The 27,688-nt window shown below is 38.3% G+C and overlaps 1 protein-coding gene across 1 annotated transcript in view; it reads right to left on the bottom strand.

The window, feature by feature from the left end:
* The window catches only part of INSC (inscuteable homolog (Drosophila)), a 168,496-nt gene that overhangs the window by 13,068 nt on the left and 127,740 nt on the right, over positions 1-27,688 (bottom strand). Inside the window, exons 8-9 of the mRNA XM_009288784.2 lie at positions 9,088-9,259; positions 6,882-7,060 (exon numbers count right to left, since the gene is read on the bottom strand). Of these exons, the coding sequence (XP_009287059.2) occupies positions 6,882-7,060; positions 9,088-9,259 (351 nt within the window). The remainder of the gene's footprint in view (positions 1-6,881; positions 7,061-9,087; positions 9,260-27,688) is intronic.

Genomic DNA, 27,688 nt, shown 5'->3' on the forward strand with positions numbered 1-27,688 from the left:
TTTCCCTTTTTAAAAATGGGGGTTATGTTTCCCCTTTTCCAGTCAGTGGGAACTTCACCAGACTGCCACGACTTCTCAAATACGATGGATAGTGGCTTAGCAACTTCATCCGCCAGTTCCTTCAGGACCCGCGGATGGATCTCATGGGGTCCCATGGACTTGTGCACCTTCAGGTGCCTTATATGGTCTCAAACCTGATGTTCTCCCCCAGTGGGTGGCTCTTCATTCTCCCAGTCCCCGCCTTTGCCTTCTGCGGCTTGGGCGGTGAGGCTTGAGCACTTGCCGAGCCTTTTTATTTTTATTTACTTTACTTTATATTGCTGACTAATCTAGCTAAGGAATAGGCAGAATAACCAGATTCTCACATTTTTTGTTTTAAAGAAGCACACAGGAAATGTGTGGGTCACATGGGGAATAGGCATATCCCATAAACCAGGTCATATGACTCTAAAATAGCGATGGAGCTAGAGTGTGTCTCCTCCCTCACTTCTGAGGCCACAGTTTTCTGTCTTCTAGATGAAAATCGGGGGGGGGGGGGGGGGGGGGGGGGAGGTAAGGAAATAATCATCCCTCAGACTTCCTTCATGGTATTAGAAAGCTTCTTAGATTTTGAAACTGACTCAATCAACCAAAGACACCTAAGACATCTGGTGTCCCTAGAGCAGAGCACAGTTTGGCCTAAGTCAATGCATGGTTGTAGGAAACAACTTTGCTTGTGTAGCTAGTCTAATTGAAATCAGGGTTTGAGCATGTGGGAGGAAACTTAATTAGTCCCATTTCAGAGGAGGCAGAAAGTGCAGAGAAGGAGTTCAACTGCCACTAACTCAAGCAGAGTAGTCAGGAAGTAATTTCTGGTGCCTAACCTAGAAGGTAGTAGTTTTCTACTTGAGGAGGAAAAAGAAACAAGAAACTGTAATCTGTAGAAACACCGTTTATGAGCTCACATGCTCAGAACCAAGACTGAAATCACAACCTTCACCTAGGCAGTGATTCTGTTTTAGAAAAAAATTCAGTGGCAAAACTCAGAGGCTGTTCAAAATCTGCTTATCTCTTTTCCTGAAGGACTGAAGACAAAAAGACGACAAATGCAGCAAAATGTATACATAACCATCTCTGACTTACAGCTTTATGATTGGTACAGCCTGCAGCAAAGTCTCTTGCTTATAGTTTCTGCAGTAAACAGCCCAGCACCAGCCTGACTGTACTGTGAACCTGGCAGGCAAGGGCACAAAATAAAAACTGCAATGAATTGTGCTGACATAGCATGTTTCCTCTAGAGAGACTTTAGACTGAGTAAGTGCGATGTCTGCCCAACTTTACAGATGATTAAACAAAAATGCAGAGAAGAAAAACTGCTTCTTCAAAATCAGAGCAGCAGCAATATTAGGAACTGATCCCAGGAATAAAAACCTCACCACGGTAAGCTAGCAAAGAATAGCAGAGTTCTTAACTGAGCTGAGATTTTACTCTTCCAACTGAACCTCTTGCTTTGCAAGTTGGAGCACATTGTCTTATCCTGCTTCAAATCTAAATGTGAAAGGTAGAACTGTAACTAAACTGCATTTTGTCTCAAAAAGATTTAGTGTTTAAGAGAGAAAGTCAGTGTTGGACCCCTGACACGTAACAATCGATAACATTGACCACATAATGCCAGTCAATACTGTTACTTATTTTTTTATATTGTTCAAATGTATATGCAAAGACAGAGATAACCAGTTAAAAAGAAAGAAGGAACATCAGGGAAGCGATTACAGTCTTACACAGAAAACTAATCAGGATATCAATTATACAATGGCATGGTTAAAGTTCAGATACAGTCATGTGACTTTTGGCCTAATTTTCATTTTTGCATCTGTTACTGGCAGTCATCCTTCTTAAGGTTTTTTAAATAACTTAATTATGTAATTTATCACCTCTCTTTCTAGCTATATTACTTGAAAACATGTTTCCTCAGTATGATCTAGTCAATACTGGAAAGGATCACATAATTTTAGTGTATAGTTTACCAACCACAGTTCACAGCCAGAACACTGAGAGGGAAGGCAGTTCTAACCACACATGTAGTCATCATTATACTAGTGTCAGAGCTGGATATTAACAGAGACCTGTGCAAGAAAACTGTGTAGATACCCTTTTATGACCTAGTTGTCCTTATGTAAAGGCTTTGTGTTGCATTTTTACCCACAGTATGTATCTACATAATCTACAAAATCTACAAAAGCGTGTTGAACTGCAGAAAGGATGTGTGAGCACACAGTTGAACCATGTGGGACTGTTAAATATTGCTTGCAGCTGATCTTGAAAACAATTTTCAAGAACTAGACCCGAAGCTTAGGTCAACTGAAGTCAGACCTGACAGAGGCAGGCTGCCAAGCTTTGCTCCTAACCCTGTCGCTGGCTGTTTGTGTAACAAGCCATAGGTGATTGAGTCCCAGGGTACCACATGCATTTCTGCTCTTGGAAAGACCAGCTGGTGGCTCAGCAGTGGAAGGGGTATTCCTCTTCTGATCCAACTGGGAGAGGGAGCTCCCCCTTCCATACTTATTTTGCTCCAAGAAGAGAACTTTAAAAAGCATAAATGAGGACTCTTCATCAACTGCCTTCCCCCTGACTAGCAATGAGTTTGTCTAATATTTCTTGTCAGATGTAAGGAAGACAGGCACCTAACATGGGCTGCACTGCTCAAACTACTTCAAGCTCCCTGTTCTTGTTAGCCCATACTGGCTTCCATACATATGTGAAAATTTGGACAGCAATTTAACAAAATGGAGTCAGGAATCCCACAGTCTTCATGACAACAAGCAGAAACAAAAAGCAGTTGGCAAGGAGTAGTAAATACCCCAATATTCAAGAAACTCAGATTGAGAAGTGGTACTGCAAATTCCTTTCATCCAGGCAGGGATTTTCAAAAGAAGTCTAAAAGACCTGTTAAAATTCTTCTCGTTAAAACCACTGCTCTCAAAGTCTTTCACTGGGTGTTAGGCAACATTTAAAAATCAAAACTTCTTTATGTTAAAGTAACATCTGTCTCTGCTCCCCTTTTGACCCTACAATCTCCCATGTAAAAGAAAAAAGGGGGAAAAAGGCAACAAAAGGAAAACGCAAATGCCCTGAAAAAAATGGAAGAGCAGAGAAAACGATCTAGAACCTAGAGGAAGAATAGTAATAAGGGTTTTGAATCTTAAATGAGACAGAACGTCTTAGCTTCAGAGCCTGCAGCATCTCCCAAACACCAAGAAAACAGGAAAGAATTTAGCAGAAAAAAAGCAGCAATCATCTCCATTTTCTCCTTGAACTTAAAAGCCTTTCTCCACCTCAAACTTTTTTGAAACATAATTGACTGATTTTAGACCTACAAATAACCACTTTAAACTTGATGTGTTCACTGCACATTAATTCTTTGTCTGCCTGAATAACAGAAGATCAGAAGCTGTTAGACTGTACCTCCACAACTTCACAGGTAAGGTGAGAATACTGGCAACACTGAAGAGACAAGTGGGAATGCAGAGAGAAAAATTTTATTATACATAAACATGCTGTGCACAAACATACATATTTCATATTTTTCTATGTAGAGTCTAAGATGATGGTTAAAGTAAAGAAGGCTCTGAATGATAAGGGTTTTGGCTAAACCCTTCTGACAGTGCTTAAACTCCATTAAGACATCTGACTGTATACATTACACTGCTGAGTTTAGGCATGAACCCTCTGAAAGGATATTTTGATGCTCCTTTGAAAAGAAAAACCTGTTATCCAGAAAATAAGTATCTTCTGCAAGAAAAAGAACATGGCACATTCATATCCATTTTGACCCAAAATTAGAGACTAAGGCATCTGGAAATTATACCTTTATCTGATGACTCTTATACAAAGTATTTTGTTATAAAACTAAGCAATCTCAATGTAATACTGCTGGTTACAGAAGCAATACATGCTTCTATAAAATGGACAATGATTATCTTGTTCATCATTAAGTCCAGCACTCAGTTCTAGATTTCTTACCTGACCTAATCTAACACTGCCTGGGAAATGAAAGAGGAAGGAGGTTGGTTTTCAGATAGTGATGGTAGGAAAAGTTTGTTATCATTTGCAGACAAAAGCTTTTCAGAAATCAGAAGATAGAACACTTCTGGAGGTGCTTGAGCAGGAAAATACTTTCCGCAGGCAACACGTAATGCATCCGACATCCAGCTCCTGGGCAGAACGTTATTTATTTATACCATCAGGGAGGGTGATAACTAATCAGTGCTAGCTGTCCTTAGAAAGGTTGTATAGAAGGACATACTATGACTTTAAGATGAGATAAAATGGCACAAATGAAAACAAAACTCACTGTTCCTTTCTTGCATTTCAGCCATCTTTCCCCCATTTTTTACTTACAGTGAGCATGCTTCAGTCTATTTTAGCAAATTATAATTTTCTTAAATCAGCAGTAATGCTATAGTAGTAAAGTATTTAGAAATACCAGGTAGTTTTCTATAGGATAACTGTGTTACTTAAATTAAAGCTCTGTATGAAAAACAGGGCATTTAAGTTTGAGGGGCTCTTTTATAACATTTTATGATAATTAGACCATATTTTATTGTATTTGCTATGAATCTTATTCTTACATTGTTCAATTGTTTCAACATTTAGTATAGCTTAATTGTAATTCATCTATTTTACTGGCCAGGACAACTTGATCATTCAGAATGGATATTAGTCCATAAAAATGTATTCCACAGTGGTTCCATATTCCAAAATAAAACCTTGAATCAAAAAATTTCCAAACCTACTCAATTTTAATCTACATGTCCTTAGGCAAATGACTACTGGCTGGGACATAATAATATATATAATGGGAAAAGTTAGTAACTATATTATGTACCTAAAAGGAATTAAAATATATATATCAAAAGCCAAAATGGCAATTTAGAATACCCTTATAAAGTATAGGATTGTAGTGTTGTTTTTCTCTCTAGCTGAGTGTGTTTTCCTCATTGTAGCAACTAGGCACAGAGCAAATTAAAAAGCAAAATACTCCATAAAACTGCCATAATTGGCAGGCACCCTGCCCCCCACCACCCCACAAATATAACACTGAAACAGGCACCCTTTTAAAAGGTGAGCAATCTACTCAAACACACACTTTTTCAGGAATTCAAAGGAAGACTTCTCTTAAGGCTGTTGCATTACCAAAACTGCTTGACTAGCAACACTGACAGCTCTTAAAGACAAGATGAGCAGCACTCAGATGCCACCTGAGCATTAGGTGCTCAGTAACAGAATGACACAAGGCAGGATTTCATAGCCCCCATTGCTGCAGAAATAACAAGGAGTCAGCTCAGAAACTTACTGCAGAACACCACCAAAAACATCACACCTTTCTGATCTAGTTTTTCATTCCAAGAAGGAATGTAAGGGGTTACTGGGGATGAAATCTCAGTTCTTGGAAGGAAGCCATTCAGTTCTCTGTTCCTCTAGCTAATGAGATGTCCTGCAAGCTGCAAAAGGCCTGGAACTAGTCTGTTACCTAATAAAGTAATACATATTTCTTTAAATGTCTGCCTTCCTCATACAAAGAAGGGGCTTGCTATGCTACCCGCAGAGCAAACCGCAAACTCACAGCTGACAGCAGAATTAAGATGAGGGCATGAATAAATAAGGAATTCAAAACTATGAGACCGTACAGGAGGAATAAAAACAGAACATGAAGAATTGTACATATGTAATAATAGAGCCATGCCAAACACCACAGCTGATGTCCTTGACTTTGCCCAGAGAGCAATATAGTAATTATGGCTTAACTCCATCTTTTCATAAACACTCCTGAGCTGGAAAACTACTGAGTGCTCTTAATAGAAGCTAAAGCAACCCTAGTAATCCCTCTAGAACACCAATAATCAGTTTCAAAGGTCCCTTGTGTCTTGATTTCCATGGCCTGGCTCCTGTTGAAGGGTACACAGAGTTTTCTGTGGCAGTGCAGATCCCAAGTCTACCATAAATCATCTTTTGCTACTTCAGAGGTGGAAAGGGGATGGGCTTGTGAGGCCTGAATTACTGACTTTTAGTTATATTCACAATGTCTCATAAACAGAAGTAAGTTAACAGAGCTGACTAGCAACCTCCATCACTTAGTAGTAGCTACTGAAACCCTCAAGCCTCATACTTGTTACTCTGCTGAGACTAAATTGATCACTGAGATGCCAAATAAGCAGTGCCGCTGCAGCACCCCATTGCATGGCAGTATCTGAGAGGAACAAAAGAATTCCCTCTGACTTCCTCTGTGCATTAGCACAAACCTTTAATTTTCTGTGTCTCTTTACTAAAAAAACTAGTGAAAAAGAAAGGGAAATGCAAAAGTACATCAGTGGTATTTGCCAGTAAAACTTGCAAACCATCTACCATGCAGTTAGGACTTGATCCAAAGCCCACCGATGTCAATGGGCTGAGGATCAGATCCTTATTCAGCTTTTGGATCTAATTCATCTTTGAACTGACAATTGTATATTTAAGCTGCAGTCTCCATATATATCTTATTTGCCTCAAAGCTCTGTCCAGTCAAGTTTTGAATACCTCCAAAGATGGAGATTCCACAGCCTCTCTGGGCCTCTGTGTCACTGTTTGGCCATCTTCATGATGAAAAAAAACCTCTAGTATCTTAGAAATATGGAACTTTGCTTTTTTTTTTCCAAAATCACATTAAAAGCTGTCGTATTTCATAATGCTCATAATAAAAAGGAACAGAAGCAGATAAAGAAAGAGCCATATATTGAAAAGAACCAAGAATGGAAGACATGAAAGCAACTTAGATTTCATTATGTCAAAACAGACATAGAGGTGAAACCTGTTGACTTTTACACACATGTGCTCAGACAGCATCTTGCTGAGAAACCACTCACCTGATCTCGGGAATATGGAGTATCCACTATGTGTTTATCTGAACATGCTGCTAGAAGAATCTTCATTGCATTTAACTGGAGCAGTATTTCACAAGCCATGGTATCAAAGAAAGTAATATTGGCAAGAGCTGCTGAAGCCAGCAGGAAAACTTCACCAGACGAGGCTTCTTGGCACAGTTCTAGGAATGCAGAAAATAAGTTGAATAAAAGTCATTCCTTCACTGCAAAAAAATATAGTTGGGTGTTTCAAAGCAATATTTAAGCATCTGCAATTTGCAGTAGTAATCTCAGTATCTAAGACCAAATTCATAATCATGAAGATAAAAAACAAAACAAAACAAAATCATCTTAATTTTGTCAATTATATAATATGTCACATTGTTAGGGTGCTTTATAAGCGATACTAACATTAGGTACCTTCATTTGAACCACAAAAGCAGGGAAAGATGGTATATATGAACCTAGACACTAAGTGTTTCTAACAATCATCTAATTAATGAGATGGTCTACCTAGTATACCATTCTACAGGAAATATTCCACTGAATGTTGTTCAACATAAATCTTGATATGACTAAATAAAATTAAATACAGGAGGCAGAAGGCTAACAGTAACTGATCTGTAAGAAAATAATTCTGCTATATATCCTATTCTTTAGAACAAGATATGTATATGTGTTGCCTATCTCTTAACCTATTTTTCTATAGTAAAGATCATCCTGCATATTTTCCAGCTTCAATAAGAAGTGCTGAAGACACAGCTCCCTTTTAATTCCTTGCACATATGTATTTTAACTAAGATCTGAATCACCTGGCAATTGGATTTCAGCCTGGTTTAAAGATTAAACACATTACAGTAATTCAATTACTGAGTCATAAATATTACAAGGAAACTAGTGTGTGATTACTGAAAAGGCTGTTCCAAAGTTATACATATTCTATTTTTGATGCTCACATTTCTTGGGCAGAGAATATACTACTAAAATTCCTGTGGAACTTAAACAGTGACAATCGGGAAAAGCTCCACCTGCTAATATCTTCTGGATAGGCTGTTCAGATTGTCCCTTGACTGTGGTACACTGTAATAACCTGGAAAATCATCTTAAATAAGTCAGGTCAAATGCCTCTATGCAGAACCAAGCTCAGCACAGGTTATTCCACCCAGTGGATTCAGGGCAGGTTCAGGGCAGAACTTTCAGTATTTGTTGCTGGACAGTCTGGTCATCAGGAATAAATTGTTTCCTTGATTTCTGCAGCACTAGTTCTGTTTGGGCATATTGAAGAACACCTAAATACATCTCAGATAATTCCCAGCCACTGCAGAATCCTCAAGCACTGGCACTACTCTTTTCTTGTTCTATTAAAAAAAAAACCAACACAACAAAAACATGCATGAAAATTGAAGTGCTGTAGTTTAACTGTAACCATTGGGCTCAGTAGAGAAATATCAAGACGTATTGATCTATTATACATGAGAAATCAAACTAGATGACCCAAACTGTACTTTCTGACATGAAGCTCTGGGAAACTGAATTTCCAGATCAGAGAAAGGAAGAGAATGCTTGACTGAAAGCTTCTGGTATTTGAGAGGGATGGAGCATAGCGCCAGAAATAAGAGATTCCTCTCTTCAGAAAGTCATGAGAAATACCATCTTATTTTTCTGAAGTGTCCTCACTGACCCAGATTAAGGAAAAGCTTGCTGTTACCTTTGCCTCATTTTACCATGGATCAGAGATCTAGACAAGAAAGACAGATCTTTTATTTTCTTGTAACAATGCCCATAAATTATGCTATACTGTACTTTTCCTCTGAAGTATCATACAAATGTAGATGCAGTGGTGAGCTTGAGTTCTAGCAAGTTTAGAAAATACAACAGGCATAAAGGTTAGCAACTATTAGAAGCTGCTCTTTTACAGATAAACATGGGACAAGAGGATACTTTGCTGAGTCTTTTCTGTGGCTCTAATAGTAGAATTTCACTCAGATATTTTGACAAACATGCATAAATTCTATTTAAATATGGACTGGAGTAAAAAGTATTATATAATTGCAGAATGCCCTGATTCAGCATTAAAAATGACAGAGTTCTTTTATCTGTTAAGGAAAGAATGGCAAACATTATTTAGGGAATATTTCTAATGAAAGAGAGTCCTATCCCAACCTGTCATTTTAACTGGAATGACTCAGAAGTCCCATAAAGAACTTACTGACAAGTGCTGTTACAATTTCTTCCATATTTTCCAGAAAGCTGCTGAGATGCTGAGTGAACGTGAGATGTGGAGATGTGATCTGTGCAATTACTGCCGCTGCTTCTGCATGAGTAGCTTCAGAATGCGTGTTATCAGTAAGAATGTCAGCCAGGCACAGTATCCCATCAACCTACGGAAGAACAATAGGTATGGTTTGGAAATACTCCAGGAAATACTTTTACAACCAAAGATGGGTTTACAGTTCTCTTTTCTTGGCTATGGCTGAACTATTCAGTTTATTTTCAAAAATGACTTAAACTTGGTGGCATTTATGGCATAAGACATTTCAATTTAGCAAATACAAGTGAATTCTGCATAGAAGTTTGTTGGCCAGCAAAAAGTCTTGCATTTCATTCTCCCCTAATGTTTCTGCTGAATTGATTTTGGTCAAACAAACAAGTCTTTTCTGACAGACATCTCAAGTTAAACATTAAGCCAAAAATAAACCCTGATAAGCAAATGCTAACTGCTACTACGCCACAGCCTCATTTAAGCTCTTGTCTGAGTGTGTCCCACTGCAAGACTCGAGCCTGAGTGTGCAGTAAGTTCTTCACAGACACATTTTTTTTTGCCACTTTTTTTCTGAATTTGTCACAAAGCCAATGCAGGATCAAAAAATACTACTAAGGAGAGACCCTGGCTAAACTGCACCTGATGAGCTTGCACAGCTATCACATTAAAGCTAGATCTGTATATCCTTTCCTTACTTGGAAGAGAAACAGAAAAATGAGTAAAATGTACATAGGTTTATGCTTTCAGAGTGTCTGAAGTGTTCTAAGCTCATTCCTTACACAGTTTAGGCAGATACATCATATATGCACACCTTGCTCTGGATTATAGGAGACCCACTGACACAATGAAAGACTGCAACAGAGCATAGCCAATGAGATAGCTTAAACTGCAGAAACATACCATCTGTTAACAACCAAACCCAGCAAAGGAAGGTTCTCTGTAGACAAGGACATAATCTGTGAACTTTCAAATTAACAGGACTGTTTCTCCCCTGTTTAACATATCCCTGAATAATTCATCACATTGTCAAGCAGGTAGGTAGATGTGCTTAGAGGGGACAGAAAATGAAGATTTATGTAATTTTAAATTATGGACATGTTTGTGTTAAATCCACATAAATTCACTAATTAATATCTTTATATAAATGAAACTAATGTAACTATAGGGACAGTTTACAAATTATCAGAGCTTTTAAAATTTCACTGAGTAACTGTTTTAAAAACTGGCCTTATTTATTTATTTATTTGAAGTTCTGAAAAAGTGTGGGGTCAATTGCCTTATACGTTGCTTGGACACTTTGTAGATACAAAGAGGAGTTATGAAGGCTTAGCACTGAAATATACTTTAGCAGTCAAACAAAAACAAATCCACATTTGTGTTGTACACTCACCAAGACTCTTAGGTGTGTTGTCCAGACTGCATTCTCTGTCTATTCAAAGCTTCCTCAGGACATGCATGTTAAGTCCTAACCATTATCTCCACAAAGGGTTTTTAGCAAATCTCTTATTTTCATTTTTGTTATTTATTAATACAGAATGTTGAGGTATCTTAATTACTTATCTTGCAATGGGCATGAATTAAATTATTTTATAAGCACTGACAGTTACTGTGTTTTACAAGAAAAGCTCTCAGATTGATGGGAGCAAAAATTACCCTCTGGAAGATCATTCATTGGGATGTACTTTCTAATAGGCAATAGACTATACCATTGGAACTCTAATAACATAGATAAATACAAAAGGAATTATATCTCTATTTTTCCTCAGATTACAAATGGGATTTAGTATAGAAGCTCAAGTACTGGCAAGAAGAGGAAGAATAAATTTTCAACATTAAACTTTTTCTTGACAAGCTTTCAACATTAATCTACCTACAGCAAAATATTTCCTCCTAGTTATGGCAGAATTCTACAGCTTGAAACAGCAGATTCACATAATTCACTTGGCTTCAAGGTATATTAATAGATCTCAGTGTCAAGAATTAATATATGTCCTCACAAGATGATTTAGTAACCAAAGTGTGCTAGACAATATCATATGCAAAAACGCCCAACTTTGTCACCTTGAAACCTCCCCAGATCACACCTTGTCTGGGGTCCGAAGGATGCTAATAACAACAGTCAGTATAAAAAGTTAAATATATTCCAAGGCATTCAAAAAATGCTTCACAAGAAACTTCTTCTAAGATCTGGTAACAGGATACAGCACTCTTCAGCTCTAAATTTACTGGTTAAAATTCACTTGGCCAGCTCTTATCCAATGACCTCGACAAAATGACTTTAGGGTAGTTTTATGCTATTTCAGAACAAGTAATGGCTTATGAAAGACAGGTACAAGTACATAGTTAGACTTTTCCATCACCACTGATTGTTTATATCTACACCATAAAATACAAGCTTCTAACAATACAAGGGCTGTACTCAACTTTTAAATTATGTATTTGATTTTTTTATTTGCTAAGTAATTATTTTTGGAAATTGGCAGTTGCTGAATTGTAAATAGAAATGGATATATGTTTTTATTCAGCATAAAGATAAAATACATATTTTGGATCCATGAAAGCCACCACTAGTTAGTTTTTCTCCTTTCTATTAAGAATCATGTAAAATACTAACAAATTTAGCCTAAAATTTGCTCTACACACTTTTGTCTCCCATCTTAATATAGAAAATAAAATAAATAATTCTACTCCAGCAGGCAACCCCATTTATAAGTGTCTAGCAATAAATTTTAAAATGACAGGGGAACAATCTAATAAAAGCACTTTAACATCCAAAAAGAAATTGCTGCTCAAAGCATTTTTATAATTAGCTTTCACACTGAAAGGAACTTTGGATGGCTGCCCTGTTTTCTGTTTAATTTTGGTGAAGTAATCAGCTAAATGTCAAATCTGTTCATCACCTTGGCAATACAAAAGAACCAGTTAGCCAGATAATGCAAACAAATGAATTCCATGAATGCAACAAGATGTTGTGTAGACCCTGCATTTGAGGAATGGCGTTCAGTAAATGCTTGATCACTAATATTTCAATATTGATAACTGGAAAAATGCCAGGAACTTACATCCTTATGAACATAGCCCTGTTACAGAAACTTAATCCAAGTGACAAAATAAATGCGTGACCGCTTTACTGCATAGATCAGGTCTTCTGAAAGGAAATAATATCTTTTCTCTGCAACAGGAATGAATGAGTTCTAGGGCAGCCCTCTTCTTTCTTCAGTATACCTGTTCTTCCTCCTTAAAATATTAAATAAAGCTAGGCACCTGTTAAAGATTCCAATACAGAACATGGGATGAATTGCATTAATGACTTCATGATATTACACACAATAAGAGTCTTAACGCTCTGCTTTCCACAAGGAGGTTCAAGGCAGGCTTTCCATGCCACTCTGGGAACCACGACACATCACCTTCTTTTTAATAATGTCTGTCTTTATTTGTATAAAATGCTGCTGAAGGCCTTTTCTCATACTATGACTTTCTCTAACATTCCTTTTTGCCCACTCTTAACACTCAGATGATCTCTACATATTGGTAAACTTCCTCAAAGGTTTTTTTTTGCATTCTTTAAATTGATCTCCCAAGTCATCTTGCTGAGATTGGAAAGCCTTACAGGCTATCGGCTGATTTCCAACTGTCAAATCCATGGATAACACTATCAGCCTGCTACTGGGTGCTTCTGGTAAGCAGTACCAGCAGGTTCCAAAGCAGTTTTAAAAGAAGAATGGAAGGGAGATGTTGAGATCCAGATATAAGACAGCAAATGTGGAAACAAAATCACAAAGGGGATCACCTCTTAAACATTGTCTCAACCTTCCCAGGAGGGTAGAGGAGAATTTCAAAAGCAGAGGCTGCATCAAACACTCAAGAACTGACAGATTAGAGATGTGTTTGTTTTATCCTTTTGCACATGCTGTGTATTAGCCCGTCCAACTTGAAGCTAGGACAGGTTAACTATACAGGTGAAGACATGAACATTAGCAGACTAAATAGAAACTGCATAGCTGTATAAAAACCCAAACACATTAAAATTTATGGGATGAGGAAGAGGGAGACAGAGAAGGAAGGAAGGAAGGAAGGAAGGAAGGAAGGAAGGAAGGAAGGAAGGAAGGAAGGAAGGAATCAGGGAAAGGAAGGAAGGAAGGAAGGAAGGAAGGAAGGAAGGAAGGAAGGAAGGAAGGAAGGAAGGAAGGAAGGAAGGAAGGAAGGAAGGAAGGAAGGAAGGAAGGAAGGAAGGAAGGAAGGAAGGAAGGAAGGAAGGAAGGAAGGAAGGAAGGAAGGAAGGAAGGAAGGAAGGAAAAATTATCATATTCAGAAAATGTTTGAATGCCCTGCTCAGCATTCTTTGAACAGAATATACTTCACTCCCCAGACCATCACATGAACCATGAAGTCACTTCACTATTCTGCAACTCCATTGAAAATGTCATCCAGCAGAATCCATATACTGTTATTTTGATGACTTGTTACTTATGAAATGAATTCCTGATCATCAAGGCTGAGGTATATCCTATGTCAACTTCTGCACCTGTAGAAGGCCTACAAGTCTTGTTTAATTTCTACGTTGAAAGAAAGGAAGGGAAAAGGACAGAAGTATTCTACCTTGCACACAATGATCTTTCATATTTGAACAGTTGCCTTGCCAAGTGCTCTGCAGATAAAAACTGCCTTAGCTCCACTAACTGAGAACTGCGCTGATTTATACCAGATTAAGATTTGGTCAGCTATTTTAAAGTGAGATGATATATTAATAGAGTGATGCCATTAAAATGTCCACAAATACTATTCCAACTAATCAAAGCTACAGCAGCAATCCATGGCAGCAGCAGTGACCAGTGAACAAAACTGCAATGATTTTTATAACTACTGCTGTACAACAGTGGCCATGGGACCTAATTTATAAGCCATACTGTATACTCTACAGAATAGTGTGAGGCCGAATAAGGGTTGAATGGTTCCCATCTCAGTAGCTTTAAAACTGCTGGCAATAACCTTAGCTTTGTATCTAAACTGGCTGTAAGTGGGTGCTTTGGTTCATGGCAACTTCAACTAAAGCTTCTCTTTTAAACTTCCCTCCTTCAGAATATGGTCAAGCTAATGAAGAGGTGTTTGTTCTTCCTTGTGTTTAGCCATCAAGGGGCAGTGTGAAGATGATCTGATCTATATGAGGAATATTGTTATATGGTGTGAAAAAAAAATATCTCAACCTTCTCTCAAAAAAAAAAGAGTCAGTTGGCTGTATCAGCTGGAAGGATGCATTAAATGTGGCAATGCCTAAGTAGCAACCTTGCAGCCATGCTGCAGGAAGAAAAACATAGGTGAACCACCCAAGGATACATTCAACTTTCCTGATCTACTCTTCACATACCTCCAATTCTACAGGATAGCTGCTGAGTGGCTACAAAGGGCAGAAGGAGGAGAGACTGCAAAGGAATTAATTTGCAGTTATGTAGAAGTCATCATCTGTAAAGATCCTTCTACTCAACCACTGTTGGTGTTTATAGAATCGGGATGCATTGATAAAACAGGAAGAAAAAAACTGCAGAGCAAGACGAAATAACAAGTTCCTTATTCTGGGCTGACTAGGATTGAAAGGATAAATAGCATGTAAACCTTTTCTCCCTACGAAACCTAGGGAAAGCAGTCAAGCAGTCACCTCACAGTGCATGTTCTTTGGCACTCAGAGATGCTCTAAGCTTGTTGCAGATAAAAAGTACAACTGTTTGTCAAAGAGGTAATAGAGAATAAGTAATTTTACAGAAAGGATGGACAAAATCAATAAGATCAACATCCAGACTTCTTTCCTGTCTTCGCTTCAAGGATAAGGGAATAGCTGGCTTTGAACTCGCTCAATTTTGAGGACTGATATGAAGGGTAAGACAGTCTTTTAAAGTATTATTTCTGTAGATAAAAGAAACCAGGAACTGCAGTGGTATTAGCCTAGCAGCTTACGTATTCCCACTCCCATAAATCACACCTTACATTGCTTCAAACTACCCTCTACAAACATAGGTGAACCACCCAAGGATACATTCAACTTTCCTGATCTACTCTTCACATACCTCCAATTCTACAGGATAGCTGCTGGGTGGCTACAAAGGGCAGAAGGAGGAGAGACTGCAAAGGAATTAATTTGCAGTTATGTAGAAGTCATCTGTAATACAGATCCTTCTACTCAACCACTGTTGGTGTTTATAGAATCGGGATGCATTGATAAAACAGGAAGAAAAAAACTGCAGAGCAAGACGAAATAACAAGTTCCTTATTCTGGGCTGACTAGGATTGAAAGGATAAATAGCATGTAAACCTTTTCTCCCTACGAAACCTAGGGAAAGCAGTCAAGCAGTCACCTCACAGTGCATGTTCTTTGGCACTCAGAGATGCTCTAAGCTTGTTGCAGATAAAAAGTACAACTGTTTGTCAAAGAGGTAATAGAGAATAAGTAATTTTACAGAAAGGATGGACAAAATCAATAAGATCAACATCCAGACTTCTTTCCTGTCTTCGCTTCAAGGATAAGGGAATAGCTGGCTTTGAACTCGCTCAATTTTGAGGACTGATATGAAGGGTAAGACAGTCTTTTAAAGTATTATTTCTGTAGATAAAAGAAACCAGGAACTGCAGTGGTATTAGCCTAGCAGCTTACGTATTCCCACTCCCATAAATCACACCTTACATTGCTTCAAACTACCCTCTACAAACATAGGTGAACCACCCAAGGAGATACATTCATTTCCTGATCTACTCTTCACATACCTCCAATTCTACAGGATAGCTGCTGGGTGGCTACAAAGGGCAGAAGGAGAAGAGACTGCAAAGGAATTAATTTGCAGTTATGTAGAAGTCATCTGTAATACAGATCCTTCTACTCAACCGCTGTTGGTGTTTATAGAATCGGGATGCATTGATAAAACTGAGCACAAATGAGTACGGTGGCTTGGGAAAAAAAAGACATTTGCAATGGCCTTTGTACTCAGCTTTTGTTACATTCTCTTTCTCCTATTCTGTCACAGCTAAGAGACAATCACAATTATGACTGTATTATCTATAATCTCAGGAGATAAAGAATCCCCAATCATAAGAATTGGGGAGAACAATTTGTGTTCACATATGATAAAGTTAGAGATTAAATCCTTCAAGTTATGTGACACATGACAGAAGCCAAAGGTTTCTGAGATTCTTTTGCCCTACATTTTGAAGGGCTGGATATACTGGCTTGTTTTTAAGTTGCAGGAATCTATTCCTATTTGTAGGATTTTTTTGATATCTGCATTACAAATTCCAGAAAGTATATGCTTGTTTCTTTTAAATAATGGATAAGGCTTTATATATTATACTTTGGGGCCTGAATTTCATTAAAATGAAGCCACACAGACACAAAAAGGACTCAGCAACAAGATGAGAGGAACTGTCATGTGTTATATAAGAATGCTGAACAAGATACTGGGACCTGAAGTCTGAATTAGGGAAAGACCACATTAGTAGTTTTCACATAGCCCTCATTTTTATTTACCCTGGGGGATCACAGTTTGAGAAAGAGAAAAAAAAACACCTCAACTATTCCTATAAACAAACAGGGGCTCCAGGGTTATGCATAGCAGGGCACTCCAGAAAATGAGATGTGCTCACTGAAAAAAACATGCTCCGATCATCTAGTTTTAAATAAATAATGTCACAGACACTTCATTGCATGAGGGCATATTCTCAAACACCTGGTGTCTGGCAGTTAAAAACAAGAACACTCTTTCAACATGTTTGATTACTTTGTATCATTTAGTTTTTGGTGTGACACTGTGGATTTTATTTTCAAGAAGTGTCTGTTAGTGTACCTCTTCATGAGAAAAAAAAAATCCCATGCACGCCACATTTTTAGAGGACCCTCTTCATCTATTACAATAATGAGAAAGTGCCTCTATCCAAAAGGAGCAGCATGGAGGTTACAGCCAGAAAATCAGTCATTATCAGCTAATGTAACTCTTCATAGTGCCTTTCTTCTCCCAGGAAAAGTACCTGATAATCTTCCTGCTAGAGTTCTGGATGTGTTTAAGTCAATACTTTCAAACCTTAACATGATTATGATAAAGAGTTAATAAAAGGGCTTATTATTATTAATTATTACTGTAATTTCACATCTTCTCCTCTCATCAGATTAAAATTCTTAAACAGGTCATTACATCATGAAGTTAGAAACAAACATAACCCTAACCTATGTGCAAAGTATGACACCACCGCAGAAAGTAGAGAGTTACATTAGAAAGACAGAGAGAGTGAATAAGCAATGGAGATAGGACAGGATGTCGCTTTTTTTACTGATACTTTAAATATAAGATTCTGCAAATGCATTCAGAAACAGATCCTTATGCAAATAATTTTCCTGCAAATATTTCTTATTTCAATGGTGTCAGTTGGTTTAGCCTAAAAAATATCCAGAGTCTCTGAAATGCAAGGCCTCTACAGTATTTGAATCACATATACACTAATTAAATGCACCATAACAGTAGGACATTTATCTAACAGAATGTATTAAATATATACAGCAACTTGTTCAGAAAAACGTTTTTATGTCTAAATTCACATAATTGCCAGAACTGATGCAGTGCTTCACCCATGTTGTTCTTTCTAAAACTTTTTGTTCCTTTTAAGAAAAGCACTATGAGGCACCAAGTGTTAATATAATTGTTTGTTACATTCATTACCTCACAATGGCTTTCAATTATTTTAATAAATTAATTAATAAATATTTATAATATTAATTTATATAGTATATAGTATATAATATAATGTTAATTAATTAATTAGCTCCAGAACCGAGCTTGTATGTGCCAGATTTTTATTGGCAGAGAATTTTTACAAGCAAGTTATAGAGCTTTATGATAGCCATTTATAATGAAAACACTCACAGCACTTTAGCTATAAAACTTCTAGTGAGCAACTCAATAAGAGTCCATTCGTGTTGTAATAACAACAGAGGAAATTGCTACCCTTATTCAAACAAGAATTTAAAAAAAAAAAAAAAAGTAGCAGTTTTCATCTGGTGAAAATTGATGGAACTTTATTGGCTGCAGCAGACTCAAGCTATTTGGTCCTAAGATTCCTCTCTTGACAGTTAGGAAAATCTCCTTGGGTCTCCTACAAACGTTGATTTATTTCTATGACTGCAGTGGCAATAAAATAATTTCAGAATTGCTTTAAGCATAAGGAATTCGAGTTTAAGATCAGCTGTTTGCATGGAATCTTTATGAGCAGTCAGAGGTCTACTATGAGCCATCAGGTAAAATGATCTCAGAGGTTTTTCTCTCCATTACAACCTCCCAGTACTGCTCTTTGGCCAAATATAGTTGCTATATTGATTTTATATTAGAAGAAATAAGGACAATGCTAAGAGGCTGACAAAATGGAATATTTTTACAAGCTGAATTTTGATTTTTCTTCTACTCAATATCGTTTGCTGCCTTACCAGGTCTCAACATAAATAAGCATCCTTATCGAGGATAACAAACATATATATTTAAAATTAAGCTAGTGTTTGAATGAAGGAGGAACAAACCCACGTATTTGGTTACACTTTCAATAGAGATTATTTTTTCAGCAGGCAAAGATAGCTACAACATAGCACTTTGATACAGGGGCAATTCCAATCTGCATTCAAAATCATATTTGCAAGTCTGGCTTATTTTCATAAACTGATCTCACATCAGAAAACCATGTCAGAACTCACTGAAATTGAATCTACCTAGTGAGCAGATTCCAGCTTCAATAGCCCAGGACCTTCTCTGGTTATTTTAGATGGAAAAATGTGTGAGCATTATCTTGTGGCAAAGGTAAAACCTCAACGTGCCATATTTTAGCTAAGAAGCTGCACATATCTGGGAAAAGAAGCATGTTGTTGAGGGAAGTCCCAAATACTGTTCTGATTCTGTCATCCAGTCACTGCCTGTTTTTCTAATAGCGTCCCTAAGCTATGAGCCAGTTTGTTCACTCTTAGAGTAATACTCACAAGAGATGTTATGACAGGAGGAACCTAACAAATAGCAAGTACTAAATATTAGAATTCCCCAATAACACTCAAAGTTCACTTCACATAAGCAGTAAAAACTCTCATTCCATATTCCAAACCAACCTAATCCTCCAGATCTGTAAAGCCCAAGTCTGGGCTAGAAATTTCATGTGATCAGGCTTCATTCTGCCACCTGCCAGTCCGTAAATAACACAAGAAGAGCCACTGCAGCTCTCCACAGAACGGTACAGGGCTTCCCCTGGCTCCACGAGAGGCTCCCAGGATTAGGACCTATTCTCTTCTGTTTCAGAGGGAAGCACAGATAACGTCATGGGACACCTAGAATAGATACTAGAAAAGCGTGATAACTAGAAAACAGGGGTATAAACATGTCACTCCAAAATCAGAACTACCAAACACTTGCAGCCAAAGAACGTAACTTTAGATCAAAGTATACCAAACTTCTAGAAAGAGTTCAAATTCTGTTAAAGATCAAAGAGTCTGGGAGAAAGAAAATGCTGTTTTGAAGGACGGTGCCTTGCTAGACACTAGAATGAAATAGTGGCTTACTGGATTCTCTCCTGAGACTTGCTTGCAGTGCACTCTCCCTTTCCAACAGCACTAACAAACAGAATAAATGTCATTTGCTCAAGAATCTATTTTAGAATAATTCAGATTGTAAATAAAATATTAAAATGGAAATATTTTTATAATATTTCAGCTCTACAGCTGGCAAAGAACAAAAGGAAGAAAAGATTATGAACATGTTTCTATTTATATTAGGATTGGAAGCTCTTTCAACCACCTCTCACAGTACAGCTGTGTCCAGCTTCACTGGGCAGCAGGTAGAGCCCTGGTCACATTCTTCTCACCCTTGGGAAAGTGTTGCAACAAGACTGAGCTAGCACTGTAAGCAATGATAGCAACTGCTAGGGAAAAGCCAGTGCAAAGTCTGTGTTATATCACTCCCACTATTTTTTACCACAGATGAATTCAGCGTATTTTTGAAATTTACTTTGACTGCTGTCTGATGAAGAAGGTAAGCTATCCAAACAAGACTCAACATAAATGAATTATGCCAAATTCAAAGCCAACAAGGATTTGGGGGTGGGGGGTGGGGGGGGAGAATAATCAGTGCAAATAATTTTTAAAAATAACCCACACATTTTAATTTTGCTTATCACTGGATTAGTAGCCTCCAAACAAAAAGTTCAGGCCAATATCTCACACATTTTCTTTTGCTCTCCACATATAACTTACTTAGAAGAAGAGATGTTCTAGTAAAGATCATTCAAAACTTTGTCTTGGACTGAGTCTCTGGTGTGCTAAGAACCACTGTCTCTCTCACTTTCCAAGAACAAAGAGCATGCTACAGGCTTAGTTTCACACAAAATAAGTGAAATGTGCCTTGCAATTCAGGCACATTAATCATATGACAAACAGAAGTCTTATCGTTCCCCAGTGAAGTTTGAAGCCATCAGTAAAAGTCTTTCCACAGGATCAAGACCTAGTTGAGCTGGGAACTGTTCCACACCCTGTATTGTTCCAAGTTCCACTATAGGCCTTTACAGTTATGAATACTCTCAGACTACCTAGACACCTAGATGTTCTGTTCACAGTGTCTGCTCTAAAATTCTATTTAATAATGTAAACAACAGTTATTTCATTGAACAAGTGGGCTTTTGTTTTCAAAATATTTATAGAATTGTCAGTTCTTGAAGAGACTCTGTGTGTGTGTGTGTGTGTGTATACATACAATAGTTAGCATCATAGGGTTTTGGTCTGTGACTATGCTCTTTCCTAATACCCAAATCAAATACCAATAGCATTTATTTCCATATTGTTCCACATCAGAATAATTTCTATATTGCTAATAGCAAAGATAGCAGCAACAGTGTTGGAGTACTCTAATTAAATGCTTACACTCAACGCCTTCTAGTGGTTCTTCGTGAAAGCCTATGGGCAAAAGTTTGTCACAACTGTGAAATTTTGTTAACTGTGAGATCTATTAAGTATCAGTATGTTTGCTAGATGTGACTTCACAGTCCCAAAACAGCTAGGTTACCATTCATATGTACATGATAACGCCCTTGAATATATACACATTTTAAATGAGTTTCCATCTTCCTTTTCTTTCCTGGCACTGTTATGTCATACTTAGAAGTTACAATGACTGGTTGACAATTTTGGAGAGTAAAACTTTTACTTTTAACATTCAGATCCCAAAGACAACATGTATGTTTATAACAGCACTGACTTCAGCAGAGCAATGTAGAAGGGGGTTTTTAAGTCTTTTTCTAAAACACTTTTTAAACTGCTTTGTAAAGCATCTTTTATCATGCATCCAGGGAATTTTAGAAGCAACACATTTGCTTCTAATTAACTGTTGATTCCACTCAGATCTTCTCAGGTCCAAAAATCTATTCACTGTGAACTCTGGAGATTCATCAGTCACATCACTGAGCAAAGATACCTTTATAGCACAGTAGATCCAAACTACCTTCTAGATGGTGCTTGCCACAGCAGAAAGCTAAGGCTTCCCACTCCTTATGCACAAAGCCTGCAGGGTGTCTCTTTGTCATCTCCATTGCTAGCAATTATGGACTAGTTGCCCAGCTGCAACAGAGATATTGGCTGGGCTTTTATCGGTGCCTATGGCTTAGATCCTTGGTTGTCTTACTGATGAGCACCATTAACCAGAGGTAAAATACAGAAGTCATTACAAACCAAGATGAATGGCCAAGGTAAATGCAAGACAGTACCTACTCCAAAGCCTGAAGGATTTTAAGGGAAAGTGCAATCATGTTTCTGTTCAGAACAGCTGGCCACAAACCATTCTGCTTAAAAAAAAAAAAAAAGGAAAAATGTCTAATCAGTCATCATTTAATGAGCTGGAACAACTGATTTTTCTTAATTCAATTATAAATCTTAAGTTACTGAAAAGGTCTTTGATTGTTATATTCTTTCCTATCTCCCTCTCTCTATGTTATTCTCTCTTTCCTGCAACTCTGAAATACCATTTATTGGCATAGACTTACCCTGATTGGCTTCTTTTTAGGATTAGAAGTCAGCACTCATAGCTTTCTTTAAAAACTAAGACAGAAAAGGAAAGAAAAAAGCCAGCAGCATCTCTACTTAAAATTACTTCCTTTTCCATTACCACTTTCAGCAATTGCCATAGTTTGTGTCTTTTTTTTTTTTTTCCTGTGAGCAAAATCAATTGTAATTACATGAGCATGTCTCAATTACCTGTCCTTTTTCAGGATGAAAGTCTTCATCTGATTAATTGGTCTTCTCTGTCCTAATGCCTTCTCCAATGCCCTAGGTCCTAGGTGCCTTACCTTCTTCATACATTTTGTGGCAAGTCCTTCATTTTGACTAGTTCATACAAGACAGAAATCCTTCCAGCAGAGAAGTGGTAAAACTGTGCCAAAAATTAGGCATGTGTGTTATTTCATGTTTAAAGGATCTTGAAGGGAAGATGAACCGAAGGGGAACAGCACACAGAATTTTTACTCAGAGTAATGTCAGTATCGCTTGCAGTACAACTTAGATGGCAAAGCCAGTACAGTGAAGGTGTAGGGTGTGCATCTCAACATAATCTGACACAGCAGCACAGAAATGCCATGGGCTAGGGAATTCAAACACTGCCAGTTCCCTGGGGCACAATTCCTCAAAAATCCTCTTCTGAGTAAGGGGAAAAGCAATTTGTTACAGCCTTTAAACACATACAATAAATTCCTCTAACAGGAGCAGGAAGTCAGAAGGCATATGGCTTCATCCATGACTATTTCCTAGGTGAGATCCGGTGACTTGTAACCAATTCTTCTTCCAGGATACAGGATGAGATAGGAGCAATCTTTAGTGAGTAACAAAAAAGGTGTCTTATGGCTTTTAATAATTTTGCTCAGAACAAATCAAGTATCTAGCTCAAAAATAAATTGAAAACCCATTCTAACAGCTCTGATTTGCCTTCTCTTTCATTATAATTCCTTCGTCAGCCTACACTAGTACAACGCCATGTTTGGATCAGCCATTAAGTTCATGACACACATTTGAGGCAGCTTCTTACTCTTGAGTGATTTAATTTTGCTCTCACACCCTGTGCTATAAAACGAAGACAAAAATCTACTTACCTACCGCCACATAATGCTGGGATAAATGCCATTGTAATGATGCTACCTATTATCATTAAAATAAGCAGTCATTTCTCCAGAAATTATGAGAGTATATCTTACACTGAATAGTAACCTAATCAACAGAAAGTCCTGGTGATGGGCTCACTTGCAAAATATAGTACTGCAACAGTGACAGAGCAGGCACTTAATAAGCAGCCTCTTCTGCCTAATGATTTTTGCACCTATGAAAACAATTCCAAAGTGTGTAAATAAACTGGTCCAACTTGTCATTCTCCCTTTCTTAAACTCTTTCTTGACTGCAAAACAGTAGTTACTTGAACATGCTTTCCTGCATCCAGCCTCTCCTTGCAGATCTAACATAATTCCAGCATGGCCAAAATGCCAAAGCATCCAGTGCTTACAATGAAATGTAAAAATAAATGCAAAAAAAAGGGGCAGAGGGTGCTAAACCAGTTAAAGATGAAAATTTTCTAGGAACTCAGATCATCATCCTAATTAACCACATTTTAATAATAATATCAGACACTGAGCAGGCATGCAACCTGGAAATGAAATCTGAGCTCAGTAGCACTAGGTACACAGGAACATTATTCTAATTCATTCAATTCTTTTTGGCTCTCTTGGGAGAGCTCTCTTGGGAGAGAACTCTTAGGAAAGAACTCTTGGGGGTCAGTTACTCCCAAATCCCTGTTCACCACAACTATTTGCAATATATGACTCCTGAGAAAACAATAAACAGAAGATGACACATACAGCCTCATTCCCCATGGAGCAGTGTGTTGACCAGCCTCATAGTAAATAATATATTCTTTAGAGGAATCTGATATTCCATGCACATTGCAACATATCGAGGACTCCATGTTACGGGGGGTTTGATCTGCTTACAGCTTATTGTCAATGTCCATTTATTTTTGGTGGTGCTACTGTTAGCATTGCCTGAATTTAAAACATTAAAATATGCTCCCTAGAGACTTCCTTCCCACCTACATGACACACGTCTGACATTCCTCCTGTTCTCACTCCTCTCACACACCTTACAGCCTATTCAGACTATTGCACCTAAGCCCAGACTGCGACTGAATCAGGAGCCATGCTTTCCTTCTGTTCCCCCTTGCCTCTATGCACACGTGCTGCTCTTCACTTTCTCTCCAAGCTTTTGAGGCTGATACTGTCGCTATTCAAGCACTACTTTCAGGGCAGTAGCAGTAGAGGGCATTTTTCCTCCACTCCCCAGGATGCCCTTGCATTGGATGTAGCTTAAGGTTTTTGAACTAATGCAGCTAAAGCAGAGGGTCTATCCTGTAGGAAAAAGGCCCTCACACTATCCAGAGTTTGTTGTGAACAGATAGATAAACGCTCAGTTAGCCTAAACTTTTCAAATTAAAAGCCCGGTTGACAGGTAAGAGTTCTTGATTTAGGAGAACATTTAAGTTGTGCATAGCTTTGGTCCTCGTAGACCTACCTTCCCGAATCAGCACCTGCAGTCCTAAACTCGGGGTAAATTTGGGCAAGCCTCAACCAGCAGAAACAGAAACTTTGCTGTAATTCCAGTCTCCACTGGGTGCCACTATTGCATAACACAATGTGTGGATTACACTGCATGAGTCAACAAGTTGGCAACACAGACTTTCAACTTGCACTTCACTCTCATGAAGTTTTCAAACCATATTCAGAGAGTTATTGGATATTTTTTATGTCCTTAAAATGCCATATGGCAATCCTTTTAGAGACAGAAATACAAGGAGGATTTAATTCCTCCTAGATCACTACAGCTAAAAGGCTCAAACGCAGAAGTGCTCAGATTCTTTCCTGATTTTACACTTGAATAAGTCTTTTAGCCCCATGGGTGGATCTGTTCCTCCATGCTGATTGATAATCAACTTAGCACTCTATTTTGACCAATCTTTTTTAACCTTTGAAGGGACAATAACCACATGTCTCCATCCAAAGTGCTTTGATGACAGCTTAACTACCACAAGGGTAAAACCTTACCACAAACCCATACGTGACCATGACAACACTCACTTAGTGAGTGTTCTTAGACTGTGTACACATCAGAAGGATGGCAGTAACGCTGAAAATACATTATCAGCCTATCTTTGAATTTAATGGCAATTAAGTATTAGTTTTATGGAATGGATGTAATTTCCGTTTGATGGTCAGTGGATATCCACAACTTGCTAGATACCAAACTTCATTCTGGTCACTTAACCTGGAATCCAAAAATACTGAAGTTTAATGTTATGAATCACTTTCGAAAATTCTGGCCAGACAATGTAGTTACCTTTAGTCTGTCTATTTCACAGCACTCCTGCTCGCAGATTTTGCTTTATTTCCTTTTCCCAGGCCTCCGATAAATAAATAAATAAATAAATAAATAAAATCAAGATTTGATTTCAGTCTCACTTAATGGAAGATTTTGAGAGCTTACACTAAACATGAAAAATTCCTACAGTCAAAAGACTGTTATAAGGAGATTTCATGCTAGCCTTTCATACTGGAATCATTTGTCACACTATTCATTTGACAGAACTGACATAACCACATTTGCTGCAAGTTGCTGAAGACAGGAGAAGCAGTGTCTCAGCGTTTATGAAGCCTGCCTTCATAACTTCTGGTCTTCCTCTCACTCCTCTCAACTCTCTTGCCTGGTAGACAGTTGGTGGCAGTGGCATTGATAAGTACAGAAATTTCTATAGCCATTGATCTTTGAAAGGTTCTTAGCCTTTTTCTAGCAGAAATCCAAAATACTTTCTTGAAATTCTGCTATATTCTGACACAGGTTTTCCTGCAAACAGAGGCTTATGTGACTCTGCCAACATCGGTTGTGTTATCACAGAGATGGGCAAAAAAGGAGAACATGTAAGCAGTTGTCTGGCAGTACAGGCTCTTCTAGGGCAAAGAAGATATAGCAGGAAGAAAGAAAGAAAGAGACTATACAACAAACCAGGAAAATCAACAGAAGCAAACAGGAATTAGACTGAATCTTAATCTTACCCGCAGTTTTTACACAGCCAGCTAAATCACTAGCGCCATGCAGCAAAACAGACCTGTGCTGCAGGTCTGGAGGCAACAGACAAGACCAATGCCCTGAAGTCTGGCCATTCCTGCATCACTGAGAAACTCACAAGTGGCTGCTTGTGGCTAAAGAGAAACAGCAATTCATTTGGTAAGGTAAGCTGCTAAGTTCAAGAAATTCACCCAGGGCAGGAAATAGAAGTACTTGCAAGAGAAGATCGAGACAGAGGCAGCATTTCACTTTACTACAACAGCCCTGCTAGGGCTCTCTTCTCAGCATGCAGGCTCTTTGTCAGACATGGTAAACTCTGCAGGAATGACTACCACCCACATAGTTGTTCCCGTTATGCCTACTTATTGAATCATATTAAAAACAGCAACAAGTTAAAACAACTACCTACCTGCTCTTTAAATTGATATGTGGCTATTAAACATATGTGTATGGACGTAAAGGAAACGTCACAGATGGGAAGAAGATCAGGTTTATAAATTAATTTGTGCTATCACAAAAATGGAAAATCCCTGTCTTTCCGTTAACAGCTGAACTGAAAATTTTTCAGTAGGAGAAAGGCCCAGTCCTACTTCCAGGAATCTAGAACCTGTATGTTCTTTCCTACCTCACCAAAGGCTAGAGAAACTGCCTGTTCATGGCCACCAGAAATACTTTCCAAAGGGGTGTTGTTCTGCCTTCAGAGTTCTTCAGAGCAATGGTCAGGCTACCAGAAGACTTCAACCTCAGCATTGCTGTTCCATTTTACTTACTTGTAAAGGATTTTTTTTTTTCTTTTCTTTTAGATTTCATGTCTTTCCCTTATTTCATAAATGTTCGTTAATCAGAGACTCTGGTCAGAAATGAAAGGACACTAAATGAATTTTATCTCAGCTAGACATGGCAGACTGCAGCATTACTCAGTATAGATGAAGGTTTGCAGACAATAGACTGACCAGGTAATGATTTCATCACATGCACATGATGATGTCATCACATGCAGATCTTGCATGGCTCTAGTTGCACATCTTCCTGTGACAAGGTCTCCGGTGGCATAGGACTTCAGCTTCAGCCTCATGAGCATTCAGCTCTGCATTGCTGGGGATGGGGAATGGGAAAGAAGGGTTCACACCACCTATGGCAAGCAACACAATAAGTGTTGATGCCGGGAGACAGAACAGGTGAGCCTGCAGGACGGCTATGCATGGAGGCTGGGCCTCCCAGCTAATGGCAGTGGCTGGGACGGGTGCTCCTGTGACGCCGGGTGCTCCTGCAGCACTGTGTTGATGGTGTTATGGAGGGGAGCCCTGGCACGGTGTAGTGGTGGTACCCCCTGTCTGAAGCTGCCTCCTCTTCCTCTGTGGTTCCTGCAGCCACGCCTCTTCCCCCATGCAAAGATAAGAT

The sequence above is a fragment of the Aptenodytes forsteri genome, unplaced genomic scaffold (assembly GCF_000699145.1).
Source record: "Aptenodytes forsteri isolate BGI_AS27 unplaced genomic scaffold, ASM69914v1 Scaffold8, whole genome shotgun sequence".
NCBI lineage: Eukaryota > Metazoa > Chordata > Aves > Sphenisciformes > Spheniscidae > Aptenodytes > Aptenodytes forsteri.